A 22,434-nucleotide genomic window follows, 5' to 3' on the forward strand; every position below is an offset into this window, starting at 1 on the left:
TACCAGACATGCATGGTCCTGTCCCATTTGTTCCTTTTCCTGCATTACCCTGGCTTTCTGCAGGAAGGAGGGGGGAGAGGGGGACTATGTCTAGACACCCTAGTGTCTGTCTGGGTTTGTGCTGGGGCTGTTTGGCCCTACCATGACACCCAGCTGTAAATAAACTTCCCTCACAAGCCTATATTCTGAGTAGCTTCAAGAAAAGCCGCAATGCTCTTTTTAGCAAATCTTGTACAATTCTTATTTTGCCCTCTACATGTTGGAACAAATAAACACATTTGTGAATATTCATGGTGCAAGTAGTAAGGGTACCACAGAATGTCAAAAAGTTCACTACAAACAGGAACACAAGTGTCTTAGATGTGTAAAAATAATTTTCCCTGGGGTCATCTGTATTTCTTGTTTTCAGGAGATTAATCTAGAGCAGGCTTGGTTGTCCAGTTTGAAGTAGGAGTTGCATATGTGTGCAGTCACAAATCTTACTTCTAAATACAAGTGCTGCAGTAGCTTGTGGACACCAAATCACTCTTGGTTGGGTATTACTGCCTGGTTATGTTAGTTTACCATGAGGTAAGAGTGGAAAGGTGCACAATTTAAGAGCAGCTATTTACATTAACTTTGCAGGTTTTTTGCTATTTGTCTAAAGCTACAAACCTGTGAATTTAAGTGGGGGGTTTAGGGTGTTTTTTGTTTTGTGGTGGTGGTGGTGTGGGGCTTTTTGTTTGGTTGGGTTTTTTTTGTTTGGTTGGTTTTTTCTCAGTCAGAAGCTTTCACTTACCCTGTGCAAACTGATCTAACTACTTAGGTATGAACTAGTTGCCTCTATTCCAGTTGTTAACGTTTTTATGTGCGCCAAATGATTTCCTGTGAATTTAAAGCAGGGTTCAGCAAGGCCTCTTTATATTTGGAGTAGGCTTGACTAAAACCTAAACATTGCTACTTCACTTCAGAGATACTCAGCTTCATCTCTGGCTGGTCTAGTTGGTAGCACATGGAATGGTCAAAATAAGTGCTGCTGCTGTATCCAAAACTGGAACGTTGATTTAATGAAGAAATTTGTGAAGTTTTAAAGGGGCTCAGAACTTGAGTGTGTGTAGTTCAGACTACAAAATAGGTTCATTTTCCTAAAATAACAAGTGCTACAGAAATTAGTTCCTTGGAGATACAGCTGAAGCTTGACAGGAGCAAAACTAGGACAGTAAAAGCACAATTAGCCTTAGGTGTTCTGTATGTTCATCCCTCTTGCTTGCTAGGTTTTTCTCGTAGGGTCACAACCACAGCTGGCTGGTCGTGTGCTTTGAAGCAGACACTGTTGTGTCTACCCTCTTCCACCTATGCTGTTGTAAGATGGCATTTCCTTGCAGAACGCTGAGGAGCTGGAACAGCTTTGGACCCTTCAGAGAAAAATAGCTCTTCTTCCAGTCTTGCAGTGTGACAGAAGACTTGTTTCCCCATTTTAGGATGGTCTTGCATGAAGATCAGCTGTCATGGTTTGTTAAATGAATAAGGAGAGAAACTCCTGTGATTCCTTGTATTGTACTCTGCCTGCAGAGTAGATATAGGCTAATGGTCTATTATCTGGACTGAAATAAATGATCTGGCAATCAGGAAGGCTGGATCTCAAAACATGATTTAAACATGGAGAAAGCAAGAACTTCAGTGGATGTAGCATTATACCAGGAATGAGATTTAAAAGATCCCCCTAACAAAGGCTTGAGTGGGTGGAAGGAGGGTAGGAGGAATGGAGGAAAATGGTTGATTCCTTATTTCTGTGGCTGAAATCTTTTGACAGTAAGAGTACCTGGGCTGGAAGTCCTGTAGGCCTATCTGAGGGCAGGCTTTCATCCCTTGGATATGCATGCACCCAGCAGCTTTCCTCTGCACTCTCCAAGAGCTTTACTGCATCCAGAAAGAGGCAGGCTTTACAGTACCTTCTCTTGCAGCCCACAGCATCAAGCCCTTATTCGAGGGATTTTGACTCTTCACAGTGATGCAAACCCACCAACTTACCTTATTTCAGGAGGCAATGCTTTGCTCTAAGTGTTCAACAACCAGTGTGATAGCATTATGTTAGATGGCAGGGTATCAGTTGAAAAATTCCTTGCAGGAGTCTAATTCAGAATGCTAGTTTTTAATTGCAGAACCCCCCAGGCAGAATCTACCATTAATACTAAAATTTGTGTGATGTGACATGGGAGATACTTCTTACATAAATCTGTTAATTTTCTTGAGATTAAAGTTCTGTTCTTACAGTCTAATTTTGCTAATTTTTAATCAGCAGCTGACAATGGGGACTTTTTATGCTTTAGATTTACAATTTAGACTCCATTATAAGTGGAAGAGCAGAAGCCTGCTCTGCTTTTCAAGTTATTCCCTAGTTGTGGTGACTTCAAAACACTAACCTCACTGACACCACCTTGAGTTACGGTACTGAAGGCAGCAGCTCTCCCAGTCCAGAACACTGGTTGGTGGGTTTGTGAGGGGGAAGGCAGAAGATACTTGTACCAGCTGCTCACTGCATGGCCCTTTGGGGAACAGGAGTCGTGTGCTGTATTTGACCTTGATGTATGACAAGCTGACAACTGCCTTTCTTGAGAACCCTCCTGGCACAAAGTGTGGGTTACAGCTCTAAGCAGCTCAGTGGTATAAAAACTAAGTAGAGTTTTGCAGAGGACCACTGTGCAGATTTGGATGTTTTTTTCTTACAGAATGATTGTGTATTTTTACAAATTCATGAAGAATGACTCTGGTGCACAGGCTCCTAGACCTCATATGAAGACCAGGAAGTACTGTACAGCAACCAAACAGTACTGTCAGCCTGAGAGCTTTCCTCTTCTGTGAGGGAACATGTTCTACCCCACCATGGCATCTGCTTCAGCCTCTGAAAGGCCTTTAGCTGCATCAGTGCTATGAGCTTTTTGGCAAATGCAGCTTCTGGGGTTTCTACTGGCTTGGTTCCATCACCCTATTTCCCATTCAGAACGCTGGACACTGGTTTTGAGGTTGAGACTTTTTCCTGAGAATGTAAACATGGGCTCAACAACACTGAGGGTTTCCAAGTCATCCAAGAAGGTACCTTCTGTAGACATGCTGCTTGTGCTCCTTTATCTTCCCTAGCACTCCCTTGATTACCTTCTTCATGGGTAACCTAAAGCACATCTGGTTAAAGCAAGAGTTTGACACTGCTGCAAACAAAGTTTTCACACAACAGTGGAACTAATTTGCAGCTTTTCCCTGCGGAACAGAGGTGTTCTCATCATCTCATTCCTCTCATGCTCATCCCATTACATGGTAATCAAATTCAGCTAATTAATGTTCACGGCTCTTTAATACAAGGTTAATTTGCTGCTATTCTTATGGTTTGTATCAAATCATTGTGCACTCCACTCTCTGGCTCAAGCCAAAGGGCACTGAAGAGTCAGGTTCCCCTGTTACTGCTTAGCCACAGCACAGTAACAACTCATTCTGCAACAGGTTTAACAAAACCAAAGTGAGCACTGTACGCTTGCAGAAGGTGATGCTGTTGCAGGTGTAGGTTTTGTGTACAGGCACCCCACTGCTCCTCAGAAAGCTGGTGTTCCCTTGGCTTTGGCCAGTTAGGGTTAAAGGTTGCCAAGCTGCTCAAGGCATAGCCTAGAACAGGACTCGAGGATACTACAGCACCAGGACTGCAAGCTTCACTGCCTCTAAGAGACTGTAATTGCTCTTCAGGCTAATCTGTGACAAGCAGATATTTTTAACTGTGACTTTGACACCCACATTGCTTCTTTCCCATTAAGGATTCCATACTGTCTGAAGAAAATCAACAGGAATATAAACATGAGTTCCATGAAACTGAAGTAGACTTTTACAAAAGAAAACTGCAGAAAACACGCACAGATCTTAGGAAGAGCCATCTGTATTGTATTTACAGTAGAGGTGAAAGAAGCAAAGTGGTGAAAAGATACCATCCATGCCATTTTCATAGAGAGTCACTGTACCTTCTCACCCCTCTGAACACCTACGCCATGAACCAGAGAACAGTTCATAGGTTGAATTTGAACCAAAGAAATACAGGAACACCAATCCAAGGCACGTGTTGAGGGAATTAGGTACATTTAGGCACACAGCTTTGTTAGCTCAAATTGCTGGATTACGTGCATTGGCCAAACCAGAAGATCTTTGTAAAGCCTCTGTTCCATGTCTGTTGATGGCCAGGTGCCATGGTTCTTGCCAGATGGCCATATATGTGGAGAGCACTGAGACCAGAGCAGGCAGGCTGCCTCTCATTCACTGTCTGGTACTGCAGAGTTAAGCTGAGAGGAGTCACACCAACCTGCCTTCAGGCAGCAGGCATCCACAGAAGCTGGCCAAGTCAGAAATGCTAAAGCTTCATTAATAGGAAAAAAGACATAAGTCTTAGATGTGATGTAGCAGAGCCTTCCTGAGCTTTGACAGTTAGCCGTGAAACATTCCACACTTTAACACCATCATACCAAAATCCTTACAGATATTCTGACATAATGGCAACTTTGATTCTTCAGTAAGCAATTACACACCAGAGGATGTTTTGCTTCCAATAGGTAAAGGAACTTCTTCATAAATTATTTTGAGATAAGGGAATTTCATAGGTAAAAACCAGTATTCCAGGTTGTAAAAGAGGTAAAACTGATGATTCAAGATGACACGATCAATTATTTTTATGAGATCCACAAAAAACTCTCTGACTGTCCGATGAGGCTTGAATGGATAGTAGAAGTCTCTTATAGCTGCTGCCAAGGTCTTGTTTCCCTGTGGTCCAAAAATAGATGTCTCATTTCCCAAATAAACAGGTTCTCCACTGAATAAAATGATACTTGTATAGTTTGTTTTTATCTTCTTAAACACAGCTCCCAAATCAGCAAGCTTCTGGTATGTTCTCAGAATAAATTTAGAGCACTCATAAGAGTCAAACCATACTACTGATTGTTTGTCAGGGCTTGCTTGAACCGTCCAGGTCTCATAGTAAATGCCAGTCTCGTTGTCGTATTTTACCCATTTTGCCATTTCATTAAACATGGTTCCTGTAAGAGATGAAAATAACTATGAGAGAGACAAGGTAACAAATACATGACTCAAAATGTTATCCATCTGTTTCAAGGTTCACCTTCCTTCCCTGCACAAGTTTTCCTACAACGTTACCTAACCATAAAAAGGCATGAGGCTTAGGTTGGAGAGAAAAGTGATACCCCACCAAATAAACTACACATGAAAGTTATCTACACTGCCCCATTTCCTGCTACTGTGCCAGAACACCTGAATGTCAGAGAACCATGACACATATCATCTGCTTTATCCATGGAGACCAACAGGTAGTATGATGATACAAGAGATGCTGACACAATGCTCTAGCAGTGCAGCAGGTGCTTCTGCACTTTCTCTAGCTTTAACTGAATTCAAGACAGGAATTTTCATTTCTGTCCACAAAAGGAATCTTAAGACTGAGACATCCTTCTGTTTTAGCAGCTCCTCTGCCAGAGAAGTTGAACTGTGCCAAATGACTTGAGTGGGATGTGAAGATCAGTAAATTTAAAAGCCTTATGGACTTCATTTTTTACATTTAGAATACATTTGGAGCGTTCTGGTAGTGGTGATTTCACACCTGGAACAAGGAAGAGATCTCTAACTCTGCTCACCTCTGGCAGCTCACTAACAAGTGATGCCTCCCAAAAACAGAGCTGAAGCACAAGGCTCAGTTTCCTCTTTTTATTTTCCCCTAGTCTTATCACTGCACCTCAGTCTAGCCCTTCCTGTCCTCACTTTCCTCAGTCATGGCACAGGTTGCAACCATCCATGCCTCTGATCTAACACCTCATATTCACAGCACAACCAGATTTTGCAGATTCTTGTGCGATACATCAGAAGGCACACAAGATGACAGCTTGCAACTGTGGCAGTGTTCCAAGCTGTGATCTCTCTTTAGCTGCAAGTGTCACTGCTGTGGGTGCAGTAGCTGTGCTTGCTAGCTGCTAAAGACAGGCAAGACTGTTGCAAGCCCAGAGATTGGAAGAACACAGCTACCTCACAGGTCAGGGAGAGGTAAGCAAGTCAGGAGAGCATAAGACAGGATGCTTTTTGCTCTCTGAAGGAAGCAAGTTCAGCTGATGATGCTGCCCATCTGTGTCTGCATCTATTCACCCTTCACCATGGCAAGTTTCAGATTCCTAGCCAAAATCAGGCAATTCAAAACTCTCTGAGATGCTACCTGCCTAAAAGTTTTGTGGAAACAGGAGTGAGAGACAAGGACAGTAACAGTGCCTTCACAAAGTACCAGCATAACACCATCCTTCTCAGGCACAAGCATGCATTACAAACTCCACAACTATATGGTAATACTTCACTTGCTATTCATACAAAGAATCCAACTGTATCATGCATTAAAGACCCCAGTCACGAGCTACAAATTCACGGGGAAGCAACTCTGCTTAGTTCACTGCCTAAAGAACAGCCTGGAGTTTCTTAGCAGCACTGGATAGATTTTCTAGAGACTGAGTCCAGTAAAGCTGCTAAAGGTGGAAGGAGGAAAAACATAAAGTACCACATCACACTATCTGTTACACTAACTTCAGAGAGTAAGCAGTTTTAGTCACACAAAATGCAACTTTTGAAGTCCTCAGCAGATTTTATTCATAAGTCATTCACTGTACTACTACACTAATCAACCAGATTTGTTTAAATGACCTTTTTATTTTAGGATTTCAGTGTTCAGTATGTATCAGGAAACTAGTCTGGTGATCCTCCACATGTTTAGAGGTATAAATCCAGAGATCTATTACTGGGGACACTTGCACAATTTTAATGACACTTTAATGGGGAAGGCAGAAATAGAGATCAATATTATTAATATTTTTTATAGTATTTCTAAATATGCCTTATTTTTGTTTGCTCAGTAATGTACACATTTGCACCAATTTTTCTATCTCAGCAGTCATCTGCCACTTCACAATAGAAGGCTTTGTTTGGTGAAGCCATGTGAAGAGTCCATAATGGTTCTATATAAGCTGTTTAGCTATTTTTACACTGAAGAGACTCGAGTGTTTTTGTATACCAACACCAAATGACTCTCTTCTAAGAACACTTCAGTGTGTGCGTTGTTCACAAGTCAGCAGCCTCATACTGCTCTCTGTACTACAGAAAGTGCAGAGGCAGTATTTCCATTTGAAATTAGCATCGGTTACTAATATTGCAAATAACCTGCAAAACATAAAAGATACTGCTTGACATGAAGATCAGGCTGACTCTTCATATTAACACCTGAAGCATCTCAAAGCATCTGAAGTCTACCTGATATTGTGGTCACAAGAACTAAAGTTCCATTTTCCTTCCAGTGTGCATCATCTATTCCTTCATAAAAGCAGGCAGCTCCCTGGTTACACCAGAACGGTGCATCCATGCCAGGCCGGAGATGGGGAAAAGTGCAGTTCCCGAGTTGGAAGAGCTCATACCACTCCATTGTGTAGTTTTTGCCCGTTAGAGAGCTCTTGAAACCCACAGCATCATGCATAATTTTCTGGAAAAGAGAAAAACCAACAACCAAATCCCAAAAACTTGAACATAAAACCAACTTTGGTTTGACCTGCACAGAAGATAAGACATTTAGGTGTTTCTGCATAACAGGGTGAGAAGAGGGGAAGGGGTTCCTGTAACATCTTGGATTCAGTAGCTTTGATGCACAACACATCAGATTAAATCACACACATACTTTCATCACAAAGTCACACCGTCTCAGTGGTTGCCTATCAGTCCCTCACAAATTCTGTTATTTGGAGGCAGACATTCAGTGGGAGCTCATAGAAACTCAAGTCTTCTTCTGACTCCTATACCCCACAGGAGTATCAAAGAAATAAAGACCAGAACAGGGTCATGAGAAACAAATCATAGTAATGAAAGCCACTAAAGGAATGAGATAAGTATTTCTTTAAGTAGCTGTAAATACATAAATTCAAAATAAGTTTCTGAGATAATGATTTTTGAGTCTGTGTGCTTGGTTTTGATATTGCTATTTCATGTTCACTAGTATTTATTCATTAGGCATCGTTCTTTGAAGCTTAATTATGCTACTGCTGTAGCTATAAATTTTACTAAAGGTGAGACTCTTTCATACTTGCATGATTCCATGAATGGAGACTTCAATTAATACTGACCATAATGTTAAAAAAAGAACTGCAGAAGAAACCATCTCCCCTTGATCTACCATTCTTACCAGCTAGCTGTACAGGTATCCATGTTCATGCAGATTATGTAAGTTTTTAACCATAGAGAAGTCAACACACTAAGTAAGCATATTATCTGGTAAGGGAAAATAAATAACTAGGAGTATTTTCTTGATCCAATGCTAGCACAGGAAAAAAGATATCCACAATGTATACAAAACACAGTATGTATCTCTGTGGGGAAACATTCAAACCCACCCACTGTGCTCTTTTCCTTAGCTGAGCTGAATTCTGTAACTTTTGGCCAAGTACCAGGTCAACCACCTGGGTCACAATAACCCCAGGGTAAGCTGCAGACTTGGGGATGTGTGGCTGGAAAGCTGTGACTTGGAGAGGGACATGGGGGTATTGGTTGATAGTTAACTGAACATGAGTCAGCAGTGTGCCCAAGCGGCCAAGAAAGCCAATGGCGTCCTGGCTTGTATTAGAAACTGTGGCCAGCAGGAACAGGTAGGTGATTGTGGTGGTTTTAGGCTATGCCTTTAAAATTTAGTTACAGATTTTGAGCAGAAAAGTAGAATAATATAAATAAACCACTATTGGCTGTAAAAAGGAAAACAAAAGACTATTCTAAACAAATTAATTGGATAAATATCTAAAATAAGAAAAACTGTACCATAACAATTCTGAAATCTTCTGATCTTGGCTGCTTTGCTTTGCTCAAGAGAGATAACATGCTTTGGCTGGCCTTGGCTAAGTCTAACCCACTGCTCCTCTCTCCACTCCTTTCTCCCTTGCGGCGGGGGGGTAGAGGGGAGGCAGTGGAATGGCTTCCCTGGTCTCTGACCAGGGGACTTTTGTGTTGTTTGCTAATTGTAAATATCTGTATAATCTTGTAAATACTGTATATTTTATACATATTCATTGCATTCCATCGTAGAGTTGGTCTGGCAAAGTTAATGCTGGGGGGAAAATTCAACCCACCACAGTGATCATCCCCCTGTACTCAGCACTAGTGAGGCCACGCCTCAAGTATTGTGTTCAGTTCTGAGCCCCTCACTACAAGAAGGACATTGAGGTGGTGGCACATGTCCAGAGAAGGGTAAGGCTCATAAAGGGCCTGGAACACATGGCCTACAAGGACTGTCTGAGGGAGGTGGGGTTGTTCAGTCTGGAGAAGAGGGTGAGGGGGCCAGCCTCTTCTCCTTGGTGTCAAGCAACAGGACTAGACAAAATGGTTTCAAGCTGTGCTAGGGGCTAGCTGGATGTTGGGAATTATTTCTTCACTGAAAGGGTTATAAAACAGTGGAATGGTCTGCACAGGGCAGTGGTGGAGTCACCGTCCCTGGAGGTATTTTAGCAGCATGTGGACCTGGTGCTTAGGGATATAGTTTAGTGTTGACCCTTCAATGCTGGGTAGAGGGTTGAACTGGATGATCTTTGAGGTCTCTTCCAACCAGATATACTCTGCGATTCTGTGAAACTTACTGCTCTTTGGGTGCCTTTTGTACAGATAGCCTATCTTGTATGCATCAATACTACTTCACACATGCACACTCCAACCTTACAGCTCCCATCCTTGACACCTGCTGTTGCATTCAGCTGAATTTGTAACTCTAACTTTGTTAAACAAAAACATCACCTTACCAAATGCCCTAGGAGGTCCCCATATTTGAATTCCCATACTGGAGCCTGTAATCGATACACTTCAATGACATCCTCCTCCTTCATAACTGGAATGGCAGAGCCAGTGGGACAGAAGGTGTAACGAGCCTGGCAGTAAGGATCAGTTTTTGGGCGGTAATCAAAGCGCCTGTGTTGAGAAAGAGAAGTAAGTTAAGAGGAGCACAGCTTCGTGGCTGGAGTAACTGTCACATGGCTTCCTAGAGGCCTGGGTGGGAAATCTGAGTATCCAGCCAGATTCTGTGATCTGGATGCTGCAATACTTGGAGTACACAAGTTCATAAGGCAGCTGAGGTGCATGTCTGCATAAAGAAGACTTCAGGATTTAAGACTTGCTAATGTAACTCATGTTGAACATAGCTCTGGTAACTAGGGAGTGGACATGATGCAGATTACAAGGGGTGACTTATACTCACAAAATCAGAGACATACAGAGACTGAGTAGGGAGGATGGTTTCAGATCTGGCTCAACAACGTTCTCCTAAGCGTTTGTCTACAGAGTGATAGACCAGTTTGCTCTGTGAAACTCTTCTGTAATAGGTTCCCAGATGGAAGAAATATTTTATTCCTCTCTGCTAATTTATATAAAGAGGCTTAGGAACGGTAACTGTTTCATTATTCCTATAAAACCTCAGTAACTCAACACCAAATCCACTTATGCATCACATTATTAAAAAAAAAAAAGGCAAAAAACCTTTCTGACAAGTCTTCCTTTCCCAATTTCCTTCAAGTTCACACACTGTATTTCACTTAAAACAAGGTTGCTATATTCCTGTTACAAAGAGATTGGCATACACAGCTTGCCCAGAGTACAGCTTGAGAGTCTAACACACAGTAGCCCAAGGCTACTGAATGATATAAATACTGCAGCCATGAGATGACTCAAGGACCTGGGACTTCCTCAGCCATAGTAAAGCTAGCAGCACTGCTGAGACACCATTGATTTTGTCTGTGGACCTCTCCAAGCTTGTTGAGTACTTCACTGAAAGGAAAAAATGAAGAAGTGCATGGCTGGAAAAAGAATACACAATTAGAAAGCAGAAACTTATGCCAGTCATGTATTTAAGTCCCATTTCTAAACTGCACGCCTTCCACTTTTAATCTCCCCTCCCACTGCACCTTGCATGTAGCCAGAAGGTAACAAGCATGTGAGTTTTTGAGTGCCTCACACTGACAGGCTTGTACTCCAATTCTGACCAGCCTGAGACCCAGTCTTGCAACTACTGAACTTCCTGAAAACCCCCAACGACTCGTGACTCGCAAGATCAGCTCCTTCAGGCATCACCTGATACAACTTAAACTGCTAGGAATTACACAACAGGCTTTCAAAACTTCAGATGTGCATTAGACAGCAGCTAAACACAGGTAACACCTCCCTTTACAAACAGCAAACCCCCATAAAGTACACATGCCAAGTGTCCTGAAGAGGCTTATTTCTTCAGCACAGCCAAAGCCGTAGCTATGGAAAATGCGGCAACATGCACTCTCCTTCTTTCCCCAACACCACCAGCATTCCTTCTGGAGATAAGACAGCTCTAAAGCAGTGTACAGCACTTATTACCATTTATCATCCAGCACAAAATTAAATGTAAAGAATAAATAGTAGACAGTCTTCCTCGTCACAACTTCTTGATGACACACGAAATAAAGGTGAATATTCAAAGCAAGACATTCCTGGGGGTAGCAATCCTGCCTCCAACAGAGCAAGTGCAGCTCCAGGCCAGGGCACCCCTTGTTGCCTTGTGAGCGAAGCACACCAGATACCGTATAAACGACAAACACTCCGTGGTTAAAAAGGTGGAACTACTCGTGGCCTTCTCAGTTTAAAAACAAAGCAAATGGAGAGCTGACAGGCCTGGGAAGAGGAGGTGCGGGCATTTCGGCGCGGGCAGCCGGGTCTGCCGAGCAGGCGGCGCTGCCGGGCGGCCACGGGGACGCGCCTCTCCGGCTCTGGTCGCCGGGCCGTCTCCCCGCCTCACTTACCTGTAAGGCACCGGCCACCGCCGCTGTGAGGAGCGGAGCGTCCCCGAGAAACACGGTCCCCAAGCTGCTGCCAGCAGTAACAGCAGGAGCAGCCAGTAGTGCCGAGCAGCACCCATGGCGGCGCGGCCTACGGGGCTACGGGCCGAGCCCCAGTGCTGCGGGCGGGCGGCCGGGCGAGGGAAGCGGCGGGGCTGAGAGGCTGGGCGGGAAGGAGGCCGCCCCCGCGCCCGCCCACAGGGCCGGGGGAGCCCGCTGGTGTCCGCGGAAGGCCCAGCCTGGAAGATGTGAGGTGTGGACGGGGACGCCGTGCTACATCCAGGGTCCAGACGAAACGCAGATATTTTTCCTCTGAGGAAACCCAGCCGTGTGCGGAATCATCCCTTTAAAACGTCACTTGACTGAATAAAGAGTTCGGTTTTCTGGAGACCCAGATAACCGTGCGTTCTTTAAACCAACTAAAGCATTTTTTAACAGCCCGGTTTGCTGCTTCAAACAGTATTTTGAAGCTGAGTTTAAACACATCAAATGCCCATTCTTACAGCCAGAGCCTTTTGGGCGAAGTGATGTCTGGGTTTGGACCCAAGACGATAAAGCAAGGCTTTAACAAATGGCAGAAAGGTTTCTGCTGTGATAAAGTGCATAGCCCTGAGCCTCTTCTGGCTGCCCAGAAGTCTCCTCTTAAGCCGTTTAGGGCTTGAAGGTAATTTCAAGTCTGCCACCCATTTCAGAACACTTACTAGGGCTGTAACAACTTACAGGGATCTTGTAGCAATTTATTCTCTCGGTTTTACAATAATAGCAAGAACTGTCTTTCAGATTAAATTTGGCTAAGAGAAACAGCGAGGACAAGGTTGCCAGCAGCATCTCTACAGTGAATGCAGCTATTTCCATCTCTGTTGATTTCAAAATGTGTTACTCTGGCATCAGAATCCAGGAAGCTAAGTAAGGTAGTTGGCAACCACAATGAAGGTGCTAGTGTGTGCTATTCACTGGGTAAATAGTAACTGTGATGAGGACTTTTGGCTATGCGAGCCAGAGAAATATCCCTGGTCATTGCATATTAGCCCCTAAAGAAAGATCAGCTCTACAGCCAGCACTATGCTAGGCAGTATTCAAACAAAACTGGAGGTGGAAAACCTTGCATCCTACATGAAAATGTCAGATAGGCTGCTGAATATCACTTTTGGTAATGCTGGGGTTACTAACATGTTCAGAACACCATAAAATGGCACAGTTACTAAAATCTTCAATTTCAGCAACGTTTCTGTATCTCACTTCATTGCTGCCTGATTGTATACTGCTTATCTTTAAAACCTATGCCCTTCAGCACTACAGATTAATTTTACACCTGTATACATAATCAATACAAACCCGGATTTCAATATTTCATTTAAATTCCATGCATGCTCTTTGTGTCTGTTTTAAAGCAAAGCTGGTTTTGCTCTTTATAAAATAAAGTGTCCCGTTACTTGTGTGTTTCCAAGTTTGAGTGTTTGTTGTACAACGTGCCAGCTCTCCCATCTGTTCAAAAAGGTATATGTTTGCATGGAACACAGCAATTCCCAGTTTTGCACAGTTTGGTGTGTAACTCTGTAAGTACTTTATGAAGTAAGGGAAGCATAATTTATCCCTTCTATGAAACTGGCATGCAGGGAAGTAATGTGACATAATGAAGGTGCCATAACTGCTCATTAGGCAAACTAGAAATACAGTATGAACTGGTTCTTATGTTCTGGCTCAGCATATGTTTGCAGTTTAGACTATTAAGCCTCCATTCAGGCACTGCTGTGGTTTCTAAAGGTGTCAGGTCAAATGACTAAGATGGCAAAGTTAGTGATTTTATTTTGTTCATTTTAGTAGTAGTTTTGTATCTCACTTCACTGCATCCCATAGGAAACTTTTGCAGCACAGTACTTTGCTCTTTCTTCTCATATAACCTATGCTATGAACCATATTTTAACACAGAAAATTAATAATATGTGAATAAATAGATTTGAGAAGAATCTTAGTGATTTCCCATTATAAACAGCATCTTCTCCATCTCTACCCTTGAAAGGAAGAGATGGAAAGGGAAAACAAACCCTGCTGCTGCAGCCAGCAGTTGTGAACAGCTAGTTTGAACATCTACATGAGTCATCACACTGTAATAGTCACGGCAAAGAGGACACTGAACCTGAAGTAACAGCTCCTATCTCATGAAAATGGTCTTCTCTGGATGGTGCTTATACCCTGAGCTGCAGAGCTGCCAGCCCGATATACTGGCAATATTCCATTCAGTAAGACAGTTACCATTATGTATGGATCACAGCCCCCCTGTTTACAGGGGGCTTTTATACTCACATTGGCATATTTTTGCTCTTGAGTCAACTGGATGCACGCTTAGCAACAAAGACATTATTTGAAGTCATATTGAAGTCATCTGAAGTTCATCAACAGAGAGGTTTAATTTATTAAAGCAACAGACACAACAGTTTTGGGATTGCCAGTGATAAATGATCTGCAAGTGATCAAACTTGAGTTAATAAATCCAAGGTAACACCTGGCAAAGATGGAGGTGCAAATCTTTGCAATAGTGCTAATAGTAATGATAGAAAAAGATTAAGTCATGTATTGAATGCAGTTCCTATCATAAAAGTGTCCCTGTCTTGATTGTAGGAAAAGGAGCACAGCCTGCCAGCTGGCCTTGTCTTTGCTAAATCCATGGTCTTTCCCCTGAGAGAGATGATATTCTCATGGTTTCTTATGTCCTAGTCCCAGCAGACTCTGCCTTCTAGGTGATGTTTAGCATAATTTAGGTGGAGAGTTGAGTAACACAGTCATGTATGTTTAGCATGTACTCCATTTGCCTCTATCCTACTGAGGGGTGTAAACTTTAATTCATTTTGCAGTTAATTAGGCAAAGGTCTATAGCCTTCAAAATCAGTTTTGAAGCTGTGCATTATTGTTGTTTGTTTTGTTGGTTTAGCCTTGCTTCATTAGTTTTAGCCAAAACAGGGCTGTCTTCACAAGACTTCATCCTTCAGTTGTTTGGCAGTCCATATATAACATAAACATCTCTTGGTTGTGAACATCACAGCCTTTCTCCCAAAGCACAGTAAATTAACCTCTGTACCCAGCGTTGGTGAGACTGCACCTGGAGTACTGTGTTGACTTGTGGGCACCACAGAACTGGAAGGATGTCAAGGTACTGGAGCAGATACAGAGAAGGGCTAGTAAGCTGGTTAAGAGCCAGGAGAACAAGTCCTATGAGGAACAGCTGAGGGAACTGGGGCTGTTTAGTCTACAAAAACAGAGGCTAAAGGGAGACCTTATAACTCTCTACCTGAAAGGAGGCTGTAGAGAGGTAGGCACTGGTCTCTTCTCACAAGTAACTAATCAAAGAACAAGAGGAAATGGCCTCAAGTTGTGCCAAGGGAGCTTTAGGCTGGACATTAGGAAAAACATTTTCATGGAAAGGGTTGTCAGGCACTGGAATGGGCTGCCCAGGGTTGAGTCACCATCCCTGGACATGTTTTAAAGCCATATAGATCTGGTGCTTGGGGACATGGTGTAGTCACAGACTTGGTGGAGTGGGTTAAATGGCAAGACCTGATAATCTTGGAGGTCCTTTCTGGCCTGGATAATTCTATGATTCTGAAGGGAATGATAAACACTCTCTTCCCTTCAGGATGTGTAGCTGCTTGCTCAAGGTCTGGTAAGAACTGTTGTGATAAAAGACAGAAACTGCTTCTGCTCTGCTGAGACACCTATGCAGGGGCTCCCTGCTCCTTTCCTGGGGAGCTGCTTTAAAGCCTACAGTATCCCCATAATGTGAAATTTTGGAAGACACTTTCATTTTTTCTACAAGATCCTCCTTTTAAGTCCTCTGGCCCACTAAAATAATGGGTTTTCATCATTGAGTCCAAATCTCTTGTAAGAGAAGTAGCTGATGAAAAATGAAGGTCCAAGAGCTGAGAGATCTTGGTAAAATTAAGTACATCTGGTCTCCAATGTGACATTTATATGTTGACATGTATGACATTGTTAAGGTGGAGATCAGGATGAATGTCTTGGCTTGACCCAAGGAAGCCCTTTGGTTCCCTAGAGCAATGCCCTAATGAGTACATAGGGAGTGGGTAACAGAAAGATGGTAGGTTTGGTTTTCCAAAGAAGTTGGTTTTCCTAGTAAAATGAGGCTGCTCCCTAGAGCACAAAAGGTTGTCAAAGGGGTATGTGATTTAAGGGTATCACTGAAACAACTTCAATGCTGAGCAGTACCTCTATCCAAATTCCACTTTGGTTTGGCTTTCAAAGCAGTGCATTCATTACATTAATAGAGTCCTATGTCTGTAACAAAAAAATCAACTGCACAATTCGAGCCCCTGAGCCTTTGCAAGGCGCTGCTGGAAGCACAGCAACTTTTGGACAAGCTATGGGAACACAGACTTGTTAACAGTGTAACAAGGGGCACAGAGGAGCACCTTCTCTGCCCTATTGCCTCTGCTCCGGTAAGTAGCCCAGAAAAGAAGGAAAGACTAAAATACACCTGAGCCTTTCCCGTTTGAAGGTGCATACACGTTTCCCCTCCCCTGCTCCAGAATAGCCCCGATGTTTAAAGGTCACCTCTCCACTTACATTTTGTCAGCGGAGAGATCACCTAATGAAAAACCGCCTGCCAGACGGCATGCCAAGCTCCTGAGGATAGCTGAGCTTCCGAGGCGCTGACCGTGGAGGCACAAACCCCGCAGGCAGACCCCCGGCACCGCCGCAGCTCCCGCTGGCAGCTGCAACATGGAGCCTGAGCCGAGGTCCCCTGCGCAGGCGCAGGAGGAGGGGAGGGTGCCGTGAGGCCTGGGTTTGCTGGCTTGAGCAGCTTCTGCCGGGGCTTGAAGGGCGGTCATTCCGCAGTGTGGGGCCACCATGGGCAAGCGAGTGGCTGTGGTTCTTGCGGGCTGCGGCGTCTTCGATGGCAGCGAGATTCACGAGGCCTCGGCGGCGCTGGTGCACCTCAGCCGCGGCGGCGCGGAGGTAGGGGGCGGAAGGGCCCCGCTTCCCGGCACCCCATCGGGGTGTGTGTGGGGCCGCATGTGAAAGGCTCCCCGGGCGGGGGAGGGAGGTATGTCTGCCCCGTCTCTGCCTCCCTTAGTAGATGAGGTACTGCCGCGTTGGCTTTCCTTTACTCGCACAACCCGGGGCGGGCTCCTTGTAGCTCCTGCTGTTAGCGGCATAGGAGGCCCTCCATCTGTACATTCCCCCGCCACTGCACAGTACGAAGCTTGTTCAACCACAAGCTCCCGTTACCTTGCGCCTTCCTTTTTCTTTATTCACGCCCCTGCCCAGTGAGGCGAATGTCCCCTTAACGGGAGAAGGGCTCTTGTGCAGGCAAGTGACAGTGCCTGCTCCTCTGGCCCTTCAGCCCGCTTGAGCCTGCGAGGAACTGAAGATGGGTCCCGGTTAAAATTCTTGATTTGCTTTCTGGTTGCTTTTGTAGAAGTCAGGGTTCACTTGCTTTTTATCTGCTAGCTGTTCGGGGGCTTTTTCAGTAACTGGGAGTCAGAAGCCTGGACCACCGTGTGGTGGTGTGATGTGGTCCTGTCTGGCTTCAGATGGCAGAAGCGGTCACTTTGTGTCTGCATGTAGCAGCACTTGCGGGTTCGATGGTAACAACAGCACCTCTACATTTAGCACTAAATTGTCCTCTAACTGAAGCAGTGGGTGCTGAGAAATCTGAAGCCAGCATCAAAACAGATAGGTGGAAAGAGGCCGTGAGGTAGGCCTTTCACAGAGCTTGCTATGTTCGTGGCAGTCGTTCCCCTTTTGGCCTAACTAAAATATGTACTTCTGTGTTTTGTCTTTTTTTTTTTTTTTTTTTTTAATCTGCTGCCAGTGTTTTAGGAAAGCAAGTAATGTCTGCACTAGAGGTGCTTATAAAGTTTGCATCTGTAGTTCTTAAACTCTTCTTTTCAAAATATGTTTTAGCAGCCTTTTAGCAGCTGTGTGTCCAGAGAGGGTGCTGGTAGAAACTGCGCTCTCTTTGTCCTTGAGGTTATCCACGAAAGAGATATCTGCAGGCCCTGGCAAAACCACTTAATGTTGCCCTGAGTGTGCTCCTGTCAAAAAGCTGCAGTATTGGGTTGAGAGGTATGGCTGGGTTTACCCATCCTAATATGTCACCTGTCTCTTCAGCTATTTTATGTGGTAGTTCATCCTGTGAAATCTACTTCATTTGGATCAGAGACTTCAGAAACAAAAGTTATTTTGATTAAATGATCTTCATTGGGACAAATATGTATGACTTCTATTTATATTCACAAAATTGCTTCATCTGTGTATTGTAGGTGAAGATATTTGCCCCCAACATTGAGCAAAGGGATGTGGTCAATCACCTAAAAGGAAGTCCAGCAGAAGAGAAGAGAAATGTGTTAGTGGAAAGTGCCAGACTGGCAAGAGGAAACATTCAGGATTTGGCTGAACTGAAAGCTAGTGAATTTGATGCAGTTATTTTCCCTGGTAGGTGCTATTTAAAATAAAATTATTTGTGTTTTTTTCAGTTGCAAATAACTGCTTTGCCACTGATACTTACATTTAAAGCCATTTAGAGAATAAATTACACCCTTGAATTTGAGAGATACGTTTCATTTTTCTACTTACCTTTTTTTTTTTCCACCGCCCAAGGTTGAGAAAATGTTTTAGCAGGCTCTCATGTGTTGACAGGTCATCTCAGTTTATTTATTTATAGAATCATAGAATTATCAGGGTTGGAAGGGACCTCAAGGATTGTCTGGTTCCAATACCCCTGGCCATGGGCAGGAACACCTCAGTCTAGGTTAGGTTGCTCAGAGCCCCATCCAGCCTGGCCTTAAAAACTTCCAGGGATGGAATGCCAGAGTGTTCTTTTGGTGTTAGGTCATCCATGGCACTGTTCTTTCTTCCTCAAAATTGTGAAAAATTTAGTACCCACTTGTGCCAGAAGAACACTGAGCCTGAAGTTGACATTACAGTGCTTTAATTCTAGGTGCTCTCTAGGTCCTCTGAAATTACTGGCAAAGTAGGAGATTGCCGCATAGATATTATTCCCTGTCATATAAGTAAGCTTTGTTCTGTGTATCTGTTCTGCTGCTGATCAGGTTACACAAGTTATAATTTTTTTATGTATCGACTTTCAGACAGAGGTGATTGTAGAAATGAAGAAACCAAAGCGACATGAGGCAATTACGGCTTGCTGAAGATCACTTTCCAGAGTATTCACGGCACTGTTAAATAGCGACTTAATGGTTGTGCTTAAGCTCCAATTTTATTACCCTGCCTTGTGTTTTAACGCCAGCAGAGGGAGCGTGTGTATAGCGCAGGGAAACCTGTGCAAGCTAAAATGAATGGGTGACATCAGGGCTGCTAAGGGAGTAGAGAATAGCAAGTATTTCCCACGTTAATTTCATAGCCAGGCTCGGGGGACTCGCTGTAATAACTTTTAGAGAGAAACATACACTGTTAAGCTTAAAATTTAAAATCTTACTTTAGAGATTCCAGGTAGCATTTGAAAGTGAGCAAAGAGTGAGAGGAAAAACAGTAAAAATGCAAAGCTTCTTGGTGTTGTCTGTTGAAATACTTGTGGAAATTTCTGTTTGCTTATTGTGGAAAAGTTGATGTTGTGCTCGTTCCATAAGGAATCAAATTTAATGGATGGTTATGCTTACTAATAGCCTTCTTGCTTTGATTATTCTGATGGCTATAAATCCAGCAACCAATATAATCTGCTTGCACAATTAAATGACGATTGAATGCAAGTAGAGGAGTGTTGTAACTAATGTCTAGAAAGACAAATCCAGAATTATTTTTAATAGGAAATGATGTTATCATTTGCAAGTGTTATGTCTCGGAATGTCATATGTTATCATTTCCCTTTTATGTAGTGGTCACTTCGGGTTTATTGTGTTAAACTTTTTAAAGTAAGTCCAAAAGTAATTCTATGGGAGGAAAAAAAGCTCTCCTGTAGTTGGTTAAGTGTCAAACCAAAACCTGAGTAAGAACTACACAGAGGGTCAAATCACTGTTTGTATCGCTCTTGTGAATTACACTTTTCTGCTTTCAGCTATCATTGGTCTTTCCTCTGATCCCCCTCTTGATTACTGAGGGGTGCATATCAGATGGTGGAGCTTTTCCAGTGACTAGCAAACAAATGTGGTGTTACCTGTTTGTCTATTTGTTGCTTATGGAAGCAAGATTAAGCTTTCTGCCCTATGTAACATAGGTGGGACAAAAATGCATAGTTAAAACTTAACTTTGCAAAACCATCATGTTTCATGTGCCGAAAGTTTTCTGTATAGTGACTTAATGTTCCTATGTATAGTAAGATTATGTTGTAAAAAAAAAAACAAACAACAAAAAACTTGTTTCTGGTGTTGAATTTTATGGCTTTTAGCAGAGTCTTACATTTGAGATTTTGGGTGGGGGGTTTTCATTGCTTTGTTTTTTTTTTCTTTTTTCTTTAGGTGGCTTTGGTGTAGCAAAGAATCTGTGTTCCTGGGCTGTAGATGGCAAGAACTGTACTGTCAATGAGCATGTGAAGTCCACACTCCAAGCGTTCCACAGTGCTAAAAAGCCCATTGGGTTGTGCTGTATATCACCAGTCCTGGCAGCTAAAGTCTTTCCTGGTTGTGAAGTCACAGTTGGCCAGGATAAAAACGTAGATGGAAGGTAAAAAGGCAATAGATGGAGATGATTTAAATGGGAATTAGGACTGGAAATGGCCTGTCTTCTGTGCAGAGGTCTAAGGTCTCTGATGTTATTAAACCTTGAGTAACTTATTAATCACATTTTTCACTTACTCCAAATTTTCAGTTGTGTTATGCTACCAGGTGCAGAACTTTTAGGACAGACAGACTGAATCCAGTCAGTCTGCCCCTCAGTTGAAAAGCAAATTGGTCTGTGATATAGTTAATAGTATGAAAACACCGGGTAGCCTTACTTCTTGTCTAAGCCATCAGTCTGTGAGCCATGAACAGTAACACAGGGCTCCTGCACTGGCATAAAACCCATGCAATAAGCGCAATAGATGTGCAGTGTGGGTGCTAATGAGTCACTGGATGTAACATCTGTCAATCCTGACAGTGACAGAACAAAGCAACTAACAGAATTACAGCTACTCAAATGTGCAGGTGACCAAGGATATCAAGTTATTTTTTCACATTACATTCATGGTAACTGAAGGATAGATTTTAATTCATGCTAAGTGAGATACAGAATTTGTTCACCCAGTGCCTTTGAAGGCCACGCTTCTAACTGAAGGTATGCAAATGAAGAATAGGCCTCTGGCCAGCTGGCATTCAAAAACTTGGTATCCTGTGGTAATTTGAGTGGCCTTTTAAATTGTGTCTGTGGGCTTTTGTCTGCTCAGGGCTTTAATAAAGTTTTTCTGGTGGTAGTGGTTTGGGCCCCCCTTAGGGAAGACAGATGAGAGCAGGGCCTGGCATAAGTTGGTGCTGCTTCAAGAGCTGTCAAGTCCCAGTAAAAGTTTTGAGTGGAATTTCACAACAGTGGCTGTAGTGAGCAATTGCATCTGTTCCTCCTTTACCCTGACGGGGGTGAAAAAAGAAAGTCTGCAGAATCTCAGTGGGAGGCCTTACAGGAAAATGTTGGAAAAGGTCTAAAATGCCTCCAAGTTCAGCTGGCATCTCTTAAACTTTTGAGAATCAGAATTATGGTTGCATTTAGTATCATCTTGTACACTTCTTCCAAGATTGTTAAAACCAGAATTATACATTCTGATGTTGTAGCTGTATGTTTCAAATGTTGTTTTCAAGCAAATCAGATCACTTGTGTCTGTAGGGAATGGGAGAACCTGACAGTGGCAGCCTGCTCCACGCCTTTGTCATCGTTGACAGTTGTATTGGCAGGAGTTCATGGCAGTTTTGTCTCTTTATGTTAATTACAATCTTTTTATTGACAGGTTTCCTGATGCTGAAACTGCATCTGCTATAGTGGAGCTTGGGTGTAAGCACATTTGCAAAAACGTGAACGAATCCCATGTGGATGAAGCCAATAAAATAGTTACTACCTGTGCTTTCATGTGCAAGGCTCCTCTGCATGAAATCTTTGATGGAATTGGAACAATGGTACAAGAAGTCCTGAAACTTGCCTGACTGGAACCATACAGACTTCTGCAAGGAAATCAGTTTAGCTAAGCAAAAGCATTTAGCTTCAGTTGTTGGTATTAATAAAACAATGCAACTATTAAACTTCACAGTTCTTGTTTTCTTCTTGTGTAGTTTCTTTCTTTTGCTCTTTTCTAATCTAATACATCAAATGTTTATTGCTAAGTTTATCCTCTGTATTTGTGTTTTAAAATAGGAAACGTGTTAAAGGCTAGAGGGTGGGGGAAGAGAATTTCCCCCTTTATTTTTTCTCTTGAATCTGAATCTATTCAGTCTTGCTAAGATAGTGTAGGAACCTTCCCTGCCCCCCATTGTAATGATTATCAGTAATTAACATGTAGTGTTACCCAACTATAATTACAGATGAAATAGCTGTAAGTGAGTAGTCAACTTTCTGATCAGAAGGGAAAAGTAAAGAATGTGATGATGTGCTGGGTTTCTTTGGGTTTTTGTTTGTTTAGGTTTTT

At 43.0% G+C, this 22,434-nt stretch overlaps 2 protein-coding genes across 2 annotated transcripts; one reads left to right on the top strand and one right to left on the bottom strand.

Annotated features, from left to right (window-relative positions):
• Nucleotides 1-4,083: 4,083 nt before the first annotated feature.
• On the bottom strand, nucleotides 4,084-11,991 carry CLN5 (CLN5 intracellular trafficking protein). The gene is made up of 4 exons (XM_054163089.1): nucleotides 11,838-11,991; nucleotides 9,819-9,984; nucleotides 7,303-7,528; nucleotides 4,084-5,042 (listed from the first exon to the last, which is right to left on the bottom strand). The coding sequence occupies exons 1-4, from the start codon at nucleotides 11,951-11,953 to the stop codon at nucleotides 4,531-4,533; spliced, it is 1,020 nt and encodes a 339-aa protein (XP_054019064.1). The 5' UTR covers nucleotides 11,954-11,991; the 3' UTR covers nucleotides 4,084-4,530.
• A 4,653-nt stretch (nucleotides 11,992-16,644) lies between these two features.
• Nucleotides 16,645-22,160, top strand: LOC104310315 (glutamine amidotransferase-like class 1 domain-containing protein 3, mitochondrial). The gene is made up of 4 exons (XM_009911728.2): nucleotides 16,645-16,844; nucleotides 18,155-18,326; nucleotides 20,306-20,510; nucleotides 21,763-22,160. The coding sequence occupies exons 1-4, from the start codon at nucleotides 16,737-16,739 to the stop codon at nucleotides 21,953-21,955; spliced, it is 678 nt and encodes a 225-aa protein (XP_009910030.1). The 5' UTR covers nucleotides 16,645-16,736; the 3' UTR covers nucleotides 21,956-22,160.
• The last annotated feature ends 274 nt before the right edge of the window (nucleotides 22,161-22,434 follow it).

The sequence above is a fragment of the Dryobates pubescens genome, chromosome 7 (genome assembly GCF_014839835.1).
Source record: "Dryobates pubescens isolate bDryPub1 chromosome 7, bDryPub1.pri, whole genome shotgun sequence".
In the NCBI taxonomy this organism is placed as follows: Eukaryota; Metazoa; Chordata; class Aves; order Piciformes; family Picidae; genus Dryobates; species Dryobates pubescens.